Source organism: Haliaeetus leucocephalus, unplaced genomic scaffold (assembly GCF_000737465.1).
Source record: "Haliaeetus leucocephalus isolate CR32 unplaced genomic scaffold, Haliaeetus_leucocephalus-4.0 Scaffold76, whole genome shotgun sequence".
Taxonomy (NCBI): Eukaryota; Metazoa; Chordata; class Aves; order Accipitriformes; family Accipitridae; genus Haliaeetus; species Haliaeetus leucocephalus.
Window position 1 is genome coordinate 33,824 of NW_010972512.1, and position 11,078 is coordinate 44,901.

The 11,078-nt window shown below is 62.6% G+C and overlaps 1 protein-coding gene across 1 annotated transcript in view; it reads right to left on the minus strand.

The window, feature by feature from the left end:
- UNC13A (unc-13 homolog A (C. elegans)) overlaps positions 1-11,078 on the minus strand; it is a 45,920-nt gene that overhangs the window by 22,598 nt on the left and 12,244 nt on the right. The window contains exons 2-13 of the mRNA XM_010581784.1: positions 8,852-8,881; positions 8,359-8,458; positions 8,028-8,145; positions 7,694-7,817; positions 7,445-7,518; positions 7,297-7,351; positions 6,372-6,407; positions 5,585-5,795; positions 3,143-3,512; positions 2,910-2,983; positions 1,193-1,286; positions 68-117 (exon numbers count right to left, since the gene is read on the minus strand). Coding sequence (XP_010580086.1) covers positions 68-117; positions 1,193-1,286; positions 2,910-2,983; positions 3,143-3,512; positions 5,585-5,795; positions 6,372-6,407; positions 7,297-7,351; positions 7,445-7,518; positions 7,694-7,817; positions 8,028-8,145; positions 8,359-8,458; positions 8,852-8,881 — 1,336 coding nt within the window. The remainder of the gene's footprint in view (positions 1-67; positions 118-1,192; positions 1,287-2,909; positions 2,984-3,142; positions 3,513-5,584; positions 5,796-6,371; positions 6,408-7,296; positions 7,352-7,444; positions 7,519-7,693; positions 7,818-8,027; positions 8,146-8,358; positions 8,459-8,851; positions 8,882-11,078) is intronic.

Sequence of the window (11,078 nt, forward strand, 5' to 3'; positions counted from 1 at the left end):
GGGACCCCCGGGGCCCCGGGGGGGGGGGGGGGGCGGGCAGAAAGTACTGGCTTCCCCACATACTCACCCGCCTTTGAACCACAGGGATTTAGCTTCTCCATCGCCTTCCCCGCGGGCCTGCAAGACACGGGGCGGCCGTCATGGGCACAGCACTGAGCCCCCGGTGGGCATGGCAGCCCTCCCCAGGGCTCGATGCTGCTGGCAGCTGAGAGCCCAGCCGGCGACCGCAGCACTGGGGAAGCATGTAAAGGGTTTACAGGGTGGGTGGAGAAAAGCATGTTCCTAAAACGCTGGGGCTCTTTCCAACAAAGAGCTTGCACTGGGAGTAAAATATCTTCAAGAGGCTGAGCTGGGCAAGCGGTGGGCAGGCTTCAGCAGAGGGGCTGGGGCTGGCAAAGCAGTGGGAATGGCTGCACTGTGCAAAAATTCAGGGTTTGGGGGACTGGAGAAGCATCACTGGAAAGGCTCAGCAGGTCTGCACGGACCTGCAGCCAGTTGGAGCAAAGCACAGGGAAAAGCCAGAGCACACCGGGGATGGGGTGTGTGCAGGGACCATCCTACAGTGCCACCTCCCTTGCAAGGAGGAGATTATTTGGGGAGAAGGGAGGAAAGAGCCAATTATACCTCCCTCATGGGGCAATCCCTGCACACACACACACACACACACACACACTGGGAACGCACACACGTGGCTGGGTCGTTCCCGTTGGACATGCTTACCTGCAGGCAGGCTATACCCCTTCCCTGCAGGAAGGGGAGACGCGGATGCAAGGGCCATGGTGGTGGACAACTGAAAAGAGAAGCGGTGGGGAGGGGGATCGAAGCCCCAGGGGGCGAGTCCAGAGCCAAAACAAAAAGAAAAGATGGAGGATGGAGTCTAAAAACAGAACAAAAAATTGTCAACTCAATACAGGGGAGAGAGCGGAGGGGCTCGCACCAGCACACCACATGCAGCACACACCGGGGGAAGGTCCTCAGCACTCCCTGCCCCTCGTGGTGGTCCCACTTGGCATGAATGGGGTTGCAGGGCCACCACTCTTGGGGGGGCCCCAGGTGCCCACTGCCCTCAAGGTGTGGGACGTCCATGGGATCGGGGAGCGGAAGATGCCCAGGCGTGGGAAGGGGCTGTGCCCCCAGCCCAGCACGCGGCCGGCGCTGGGACCTGGCGGCGGGCAGCCGCAGAGTTGCTCACCTCCTGCAGCTGCATGCAGACTTTGTTGAAGGCTCTCAGCCAGTTGGCTTTGGCTCGTGCTTTGGGGTCCTGCACCTCCACCTCTGCCTGCTCCCTGCAAGCACACACACCTTGCTCACCTCCCAGCACGGCACCAGGGAGTGGGGAGTCAGCCCCCACACTCCGGCACAGGGCTGAGGCTGCAATTTAGGGATCCTGATGGGCCTTGAGCCAGTGTGGCCATGGCAAGAAACCCCTCTGGCTACCAGGAAGGACTCTAAAAAGGTAGCAAGTCCTGCTGCAAAGGCCAGCACAGTCAAGGCAGAGCGATGGGGAGAAGCCAGGAGTTCCCCCTCCCTTGGGAGACTCTGCCCTGGGCACCCAAGCGACACAGGGAATCCCTCCAGGAGCAAAGGGTCACGGGACTGCCAGGGACACAAGCACATGGATTAAACATCCTTCGCCCCTCATCTCCTCAGCAGGACGTCCTCTGGCCACTTCCCACCACGCTGGGACCTCCTGGGGTTAAGAGGTCCCAACACCCCAGTGGCTCCAAGCCCAGTGGGACCTGCCACCCTGGACACGCTGGTTGTTCTGGGTTTTTTTTCTCCTCTCTTGCAAAATCAAGACATGGAGAAAAAAGAAAATAAATCCTCCAAACATACCAGCCTCCTGGAGAGCCTGGTGTGACGTGACACTGGAGATGGGCGCCCAGGACTGGGCTCGGATGAGGCCATGGGATGCTCAGGAGACAAACCGGCCCTGTGGGGCCTTGCCTGTGCTAACATGTGGTCCCCAGCACTAATCTGGGGTCCCCAGTACTAATCTGGGGTCCTCAGTGTTAACCTGTGGTTCCCAGCACTAATCCATGGTCCCCAGTGCCCAGCGTGGGACCTCCCAGACCCCCTGTCCGGAGAACAGGCACCGCAGGCAGACATGAACTAAGGCCGCCTTTGCCAGGACTCTGGCCAGCCCTTAAGCCTAAATATGTATTTTTTTAAAAAATGCTCCTTACACATTCTTTTAAATTAGAGATTTCCCCAACTCTGGTCTATAATTTAAACTAAATAAAAGACCAAAAAAGCCTATCACGCTTCCCCTCTGCGCAGAGCGGTGGCGCTCACCGAACCATGTAAAAATGGACACGTTCAATAATTAAAGGCAGAGACCGATATATGAATTATTCATATGCTGTACCAGGAACCTGGACACCAAATAATTCATCTGTACAGCACAGGAGGCCACAGACGAGCTTTTACCAGTGGCCTAGGGAGAGGATTGACTCCTGTGAAGGAAATTTCTTCCTCTGACTGTGCCAAGCTCCAGGGTATCCCTCCATCCAGGGGGTCAATAGCTTGAGCCAGAGGAGAGGAATCGCAGCGCCAAGTCCCCACTTCCTCCATCCCCACGTTTGTCCCAGGTTATAAACCTGCACCCCTGGTAGCCCTGGCAGGATCTCAAATGCCTTGAGCTCTGCCCCTGCTTAGCGTGACACTGGTGGCTGGACCAGGGCAGCATGCCCGAGGGGGCTGACCCTTGCCTGGGTGGCACAAGGTGGGCTTCCCCCACCTCAATGCCTCAGGCACCTGGAAAAGCCCCAGACACCCCAGAAGGTCCCTGGCGATGCCCCTTGGCACCACAGCACCAACACCAACCCCGGGCCACCTCCAGAACATCCTCAGTGTCACCAAGCACAGTGCCATCCCAAGGAGGCTACAGATCAACATCTCCCTCCTACCTCTCAGCCGGTTTCAGGGGCTCGGGCTCGGGGGCTGCCTCTTGTAGGGGAGCTTCATCCACTCCCTGCTGGGCCTGGAGGGCCTCCGGGGTTTCCTGGGGTGCAGAAGTGTCCTTTTCCTCCTTCTTCTCCTCTTTCCTCTCCTCCTTCCTTTCCTGCTGCTGCGGCTTCAGCTGTGGGACCAGCTGGGGTTGCTGCTGCTGCTGCGGGACCTGTTGCTGCTGCTGCGGGACCTGTTGCTGCTGCTGCCCAGGGGATTTCTGCGGTGGGGGGTAGGCATCACGCTCCGGGGTTTCGTAGGTGCCCTGCTCCCGCAGGTCCTCCTCCTCCTCCTTGGGGTAGCCTTCCTCGTTCTCACTGTAGTCCTCATTGAACTCTTCCTCCTCCTCTTCCTCCTCCTCCAGATAGAGGTCATCGTCCTCCTCCTCCCAGCGGGGCGAGTCCTTGCGGTAGCTGACAGAGCTGTGGCAGGAGTGGTAGGAATCGCCGTCCCGCTCATCCAGCTCCGAGTCCCGCAGGCTCTCGTTCTCGAAGTCCTCGCTCAGCTGGGAGCTGCCCTGGCTCAGCTCGGCCGACGAGGCGTAGCGGCTGCTCCCCGTGGGGCTGCGGGGCCGAGGGGAGACAAGAACAGGGGCTCCCGTGAGTCTGTGCTGCAGCCTCGCCTGCCCCGTGCCGCCCCAGCCAGAGCCCCGGGGTCCCTGCACCGCGGGTGGGAGGATGCGTGGCTCCACGTGGGACACAGCCCGAGGTGAGCAGCGGGCTCCTCGTCCTGAGAGTCGAAGGCATGGACCCAGGAGACTCCACGGACTGGGACTAGTCCCCCAGGCTGGGGCACTCTCAGGGGTCTGACCTTCCTGCCCGTGCCTGGGCTGAGCGTGGGGACATGGGGGATGGTGTCTGTCCCCTTGGTTCTCCCCTGCCAGGGGTGGGGGCAAAGAGCAGCCAGGCAGCACCCCCAGCCAGATCCTGCCTCCTGCTTCTGCCAGACACCCTGTCCTGCCCCCAACCCACAGATCTGTCACCCAGCCTCTACCCTGAGATCCCAGCGCTCCCTGTAGACCTCCCAGGCACCCCCTCTCCAAGGACACCCCGTCAATTCCATCACTCTCCTTAACCACATCATCTCTACCCAGGGGTCCCCTCTCCACTCTTCTTGCCAGCGGCGCAGAGGGCTCCCTGCGTCCAAGGAGGCTGCCGGGGACGGGGTGGCCGCGGGGCTCCATGGGGAGAGGCTCACATAAGCAAACATGCAGACAGGACAGGGACATGCCTAGGAAGAGGCCGACACCACGTCTCCAGCACCGGCAGCCAGGGCTCAGGGGTGGGCAAGGGGACAAGGGGACAAGGGTTCGGGATGGGCAGAGCCCTGGGCCCAGAGCGGCTGGGCCAGGCAGTGGGGAGCCAGGGACACCACAGGGAGGAGGGTGCTGGGGGATTGCCCAGGCTGGCCCCAGCAGGGAGGGGTACTGGCATCGTCCAGGTACCTTGGGAAAGGGGACTTGGGGCACAGGAGTGCAGGAGACACGGCTCATGCCTGGAAACCCCTCACCTCCCCGGCCTGATCCCGGCCAGAGCTGGGACAGGGGCCCTTGGCACATCACGAGGGTCCCAAAACACTGCGCAAGGCTTTTGCCCAGCCAGGTGCTCCCTGGGAGGTGACCAGAAACAGAGGGTGGCATTTGAGTCCCCGAGGCCCCAGCTCCCACACCCGCTGGCACGACAGGGAACAGGAAGGCAGTGCTGCCAGATGGTCGCTGTGCCGGCGAGCGGGATCAGGATACTGGGGCATCGCCCCTATGAACTGGGGTGCAGCAGCAGGAAGGGATGCCACGGGGCCAAGAGACGCCCAGAGCATCCCAGTGCTGCTCCTCTGCAAAGCAGTCCGGGGCGGGGAGAGGGGCACCCTGCGGCGGCACGAGGCCACCCTTGCCGGGACTGGTGTTGGCCTCACCACGGCTGCAAGGACCGACCACAGCACTCTGCGACGGCACACGGCACGCGACGAGGTAGCGACCCACCTATCCGATAGGTCTAGGGACCGCCTGCTCTCAAGGGAAGGCTGGCGGCTGGTCCGCCTGCTCGACTCGGAAGCGGACTCAGCGTCGCTGCGTCCGTTTGCGGCAGAGTCTACGCTACCATAGCGTCTGCCGGGGAGGAGAGGAAGATGATCAGCAAGGTTCCAGGTGCCGCCGCCGCCACCACCCGCCGCGCCCCGGCATCCCCTGCCGCCGTGGGGATGCTGGCAGGGAGGCTCTGTCCTGGTGGACGGCGCTGGCACCTTGGGCTGGACGCTGGCGAGGAACTGGGCCATGCTGCGACCACGGGGACAAAGCGCCGGGCAGGCGTCCCCGCCTGTGGCTCTGCCTAAAGCCACGTCTGCATCCCCAGCCAGGCCACAGCCCACTAGCTCAGCTCCCAGCAAGGACAGCTGGGGCTTGCGGGTCCTGAAGCCCGGTGAGGACAGAGGAGGGTGGTGACTCAAAAGAGCTTGAAAACTTTCCAGTGAGAAGGAAAGGCTTGGGGCCAGCACCATTCCCCTCTTCCTCGCCTCAGCATGCCTCTGTCACCCAGAGCACCGTCCCTGGTGCCACCCCGGGGACCCGCTGGCCTCTGCCACCTGTTGAGGGGGATTGAGAGAGCAGGTCCCGGGGGGGAGCTGGCTGCGCCGACACTACCTGATGGGACGCTGGTCTGAGTAGTCCATCTCGTAGCTCTGCATGGAGTCGGTGTAGGAGTCGCGGGAGCTCTGCTGCTGGTGCCTCATGGGGTACTGGTGGACGGAGGCATTGGGCTGGGAGGTGGTGTAGTACGGCGGTGGGATGCTGTTGCTGGTCTCGCTGCGGTAATCGCTGTCCCGGTCATCCACCGTGCTGTCAGGGTCATCATCTGCAAGGGGCCGCGGTGAGTGGGACAGGGGACAGCCGCACGGCTGTTGCAGCCAGGGATGCCACAAATCTGCCCCGTGCCCGGCACAGCCCCGCTACTGCCACCACTCTGTCCCCACTGCTGTGGGACTGTGCTGGGGAGACAGACCCAGGAAGGGGTAAGGGTCAAGCTACACGTGTTCCCTTCTGCAGAAAGGGGTTTTGAGGGAGGAGGGGAGGGCAGAGGGGGGAAATGGGATATACAGAAGCGGGGAAGAGGAGGACAGGGTGCAGGGACCCTCCCTCTGCCCCACTGATATCCCACCACAGAGGCAAAGCCTGAGCTGCTCATTGCACCAGGGCACCCCGAGGGCACAGAGCCTCACGGTGCCATGTCCCCACCAGCCTGTGGGGACAGCCCTGCCCAAGACAGGGTGCTTGGTGCCTCCATCCTCACCCAGCGCAGAGCCACAGCGCGAGGCCATAGGCTGGACCAGAGCTCCAGGTCCCCTGAGCCCTGGGCCAGGCTATGGCATGGCAAAGGGGGATGCGCCGGGGACCGCCAGGCTGGGAGGAGAGGAGGCAACAGGATACTTACTCTGCTGTTCTCCCCAGCCAAAATAATTCCAGTTGCCTACAAAAAAAAGGGGCAGAGACAATAAGGATGGAGGCAGCTCCAGGGCAGCAGCATGAGCTGGCTAGGAAGAACCAGTATCTCCCAGGCATGGTGGCACAGAGCTGGGCTGGGGACGGTGCCCTGAGATGGGGCACACTGTCACTGAGCCATGCTGGGGACAGGGACTGGGGCTGGGCAAGGCAGCAGCAAGATGGGATGGGGCCTAGGGATGGGCATGGTGGCAGTGAAGTGCACTGGGGGCAGTGCCCGGGCCTGGGCATGGTGACAGCAAGCCATGCTGGGGGCAGTGCCTGGGGCTGGGCACGGTGACACTGACCCAGGCTGGGGACAGTGCTATGGCTGGGCATGGTGGCACTGAACTGCACAGGGGACAGGGCCTGGGGCTGGGCACAGAGGCACTGAGCTGTGCTTGGGACAGTGCCAGGGTGTGCATGGCCCTAGTGTGATTACAGAAGGGGAAACTGAGGCACGGGTTGGGACAAACCAAGCTGCCACCTCAAATCCCCCAGATACCTCTGCCATTGCCCTCACTGAGCAAGCCTCTCGCCAGCCTTGCTGCCCCTTGCCCAGGCTCCCCGGGAGACAGTCCTTACCCCCCCGCCATTGCCATGTCCCCCCACACCCCTGTCCACTACGACTCAGCCCCACGGGAGGGCTCCCACACTGTGGGGCAGGGAGACAGCAAAGAAACACCAGCAGACACGGGAGGGAGGATGGGAACAGGGATGGGGACAGGGTGTGGGGTGAGGTTGAGCCCCACTTGGGTTGGGGTCCAGCACCCCAAGGCAGGCACGGACCCCACTCCTGCGCATCCCCAATGTGGGGAGCTGGGGGGACGGTGCAGTGGGGGGGTCCTGCTGCGCAGCAGGGACAGGGCAGCACTTACAGCACTGGGAGCTGTGAACGGGCAGAGGCTTTTCCTGCTCCTCCTGGAAGGCATACTGGGGAGAGACAGGCTGGTGAGGGCTGCCTGCTCGCAGCACTGCTGCTTGCTGCCCAGCCCTCGCCCCGGGCCTGACTCTGCACTGACTTACATCGTCCTGGTCCCGCATGGCATTGAGCTGCTCCAGCTTCTTGGCCCAATACCTGGCCTCCTCCTCAGGGATATCTGCAAGGGCAAAGACCCTGATTGATGCACAGACCCCTCCCCCCAAAACAGCCCCCCAGCTTTTGGGGCTACAGGATCAGACCTGAGCCCCAGCCCTGAGGTTCATGAGCATCCCTGGGGCTGGGGACAAGGAAGGATGCACCCCGGTCCTGGGGTGCCCAGGGATGGTACCCACCCAGCGGCAGCTCGAAGCGGGTGTCAAGGAGGATACGGTGGAAAGTGGGGTCCTTGGTGCCCGAAATCTCGTTGTCGGTCATGATGACCTGGGAGTCGAGCGTGAGCCATTCCCCAGGGCCCTCCTGCAGGGCAGAAATGGGGGTGAGAAGAGCTGCCAGGCACTCCCCTTCCCCGGTCTCACAACCCCATGCAGACAGGATCTGGCCCCAAGCGGGGGTCTCTCCAAGCAGGGATGGGGAAGGCTCTGCGCCCCCTCGAAGGACAGCCAGCCGGAGGGGTGGCTACGTGTCCCTTAGGTTCTGGTGTAGGGATGGACGTGCCTGGCTCCCTACCTCGTTGGACTGCCGGATGGTCCGGAGGGGGATCCACACCGTCCCCACCATGGTGTCCCAGATGAGCCCTTTGTTCCACACCTCCACCGTCAGGCCCAAGTCGAGCCGGTTGATCTCACTGGGGAGCAGGCAGAGGCATCAGGTCACCCCCCTCCCCAGCAGCCCCCTGCGGCCACCCCAGCCTCTACCTGTCCCCTTGGCCCCAGGACTCAGGTGAGCCCCCCAGGGCTGGGGTCAGGGGAAGCATCGGCAGTGGGGGACCTCCCACGGATGGGGGGGTAGGGGGGGAGCAGCAGGGGTAGGGGATGTGGGGTGGCCCCTGGACACTCACAACATGAAGTCCTGCTCCCAGGAGGGCAGGTTGCCCCGCACCGCGATGGTTGTGCTCTTGACATTTTGCACCTTCAGTGTCACATAGGTGTTAAACTTCTCTGCGGGAGCAAGCGGAGGGTGAAGTGGCCCCCAGTGCCCCCCCCCCCCCAGCCATGCCCCCATTCCCTGGACACCCCCCACTGCCACCCTCCCGTGGGGTTCCTCCACGCTGCCCTCAGCATCCCAGCCCCAGTTGGCCAGGCAGGATGGATGCTATCCCTGCCATGGGTGGCTTGGCTGTGAGCCCCCCCCTCCTGTCCAGGGCACCCCCATCTCTGTGTGTGTTCCCCCCCCACTTCCCAAATGATGCCTCCAGAGCTGAGGCTGAGCCTGGGGTCCCCTCGCCACCCCCCAGCCCTTCCTCTGATCCTGCCACATCCAACCAGCCCAAGAGTGAAGCCCCGAGCCCCAGCCCCTCCCCGGGTGGGCAGGCAGGTGGGGGGGCCACTTACCTTGGGGCCCATCGAACTTTGCCTTTTTAACTGCAGGGACAGAGAGGGAGAGAAGAGATTCAGCCTGAGAACCCCGTGCAGGGGGCTGGGGACCCCCACCAGGATGCCAAGGGGGTGGGAGGACCCCAGACCTGGCCACCCCCTCCACCCCCAGCTGCAAGGTGGGGAAGGGCGGTGGGATCCCTTCTGCTGCTGGGAATCAGGGGTCCCCAGTGCCAGGCATGAAGGAGGGGTATCAGGCATGAGCTGGAGGTGGGCACCGGTGGGGAGCAAAGGCCCCCCGCAAAAAACTGCCCCTTTGGGACAACTTGCAACCCCAAATGACCAGCCTTCATCTGTCGAGGGGGTGTTTAACCCCCCTTGCCCCCCCCACTTCTGAATTCAGATCCATTTGGGAAAACAGACGATGTTACCATACACATCCCAGGGGGAAAGGTGGGGTTTGGGGGAACCTTCCGCCATGGGGCACCGGCCCAACAGCACCAGGGTTAAGGCTCTCACGGTCTCCCAAACTGCTGACCCAGATTTCATACAGGAAACCCGGGGGGGACTGTAACCCTCCCCACCCGATGGCAGCCCCAGGGGTGGTGGCGATGCTCCCCTAACTCCACTGTAGCAAGGAGCCCCAAAATACCCCCCACTGCGCCCCAGCCCTGTCCCCATCCCAGGGGCACCGAGGGACTGGTTCCCATCCTGCCCATAGGGGACCCCTCCCAGCTGGCTGATTACATGCGGGGGGGTGCTTGCATCTGGGCCATATCCTGCTCAGCACCACGCGAACTAACGCCCCCGATTCTGGCTGATCCCCCCACCCCCCCAGCTTTACACCAGTGCTGCGAGCAGGAGGTGGAGGGGGGACTGGTATCCAGGTTCTGCCCGCGATGGGGAGGCAAACGGGCAGCTGGGCAGAGCCAGGTACCAACGCTGCCGATGCCAGGGGGTGGCGGGGGCGAGGGGTGTCCTCGGGGCTCACAGGAGGGGACCAGGCAGGGAGGGAATGACACAGCACCCGGAGAACGGTTAAATGACGCGGGTGCCAGCGGGTGGAGGACCAACGTGACCGAGAAGGGATGAAAATAGCCCTGGCGATATCAAAGGTAATTTGATTTCAGAGACGAGCCACTCGCCAGCCGCTTATCACCCGCTGCCAGCGCTGGAGAGGCCGCAGGGCTGCTGCCGGTTCCATGTGCCTGGCGGGGCTTGGAGGAGGCAACATGGCATAAACAGCCCCCGCCTGGCTCTGGGGTACCTCTGGGGAAACTGAGGCAGGGGGAAATCATTGGCTCAGCCTCAGCACACTGCTCAGAAAATAATTGGGGATCCTTCGGCTCGGCCGCCTGTCCTGTGCTGCCGAGAGGGTCACGCGTTGGGCGGCTCTTTGCCCAAAGGAAGGTCACCAGCTGCGTCACTGGCAACTGGGTTCCCGGGGAATCACAGAACTCTGGGAGCTGCGGCTTCACTCAGGGATGGGGGGGGTCACAAGTGGGGGATTGGTTCGAGGCCAGGCACGAGCCTCTGGGATCCCAAAGATCCCCTAGCGTCACCAGGTTGGGAGCCCGGGGGACTGCGTGGGGACAGCCAGCATCACTGTCTATTATAATATTATATGTATATTTATGTATTAGATTATATATACTGTATTATTGTTATTATTATTGTTGTTTTGTTGTTGTTGTTGTTATTATTATTATTATTCTACAGTATTTGGTACCAGGACCTGCCCATGGAGCGTACTCGGAGCCGCACAGGGACCCCCGGCGTGGGAGATCGCCCGTGCCCCAGACACACCTGCCAGGGCCGACCGCTCTCCACCAGCCGCTGCCTCCCAAATGAAAGGGGAGAGCAGAGGAAGGAAAAGCTCCAAAAATACCCAAGCTGACAGGAACAAACAATTACCCAGGGAACACGTGGCTCTCCTGGCTGTCATCTACTGCCGGGGAGAAGTCCTGCTGCCACCATCTGCAGCTGACAGCCCCGAGCGGGCCGTACCACCCTCCCACCCACCAATGGGTCCCCGAAGCTGGCACAGGGGTGGTGGGTCCCCGGGTGCCACCCTTGGGCTAAATTCAACCTGAGCCCCCAAGACAAGGAGCTGGGGACAGCGGGACCCCCATGGGAGCTGGGGACTCCCACAACAGGGTGGAAGACCCAAGGTGCTTCCCAGGCTGGGGTAATCAGCCTCGTCTCGGGGGGGGGGGGGGGGGGGGGAGGCAGGGGGCGGGGGGCT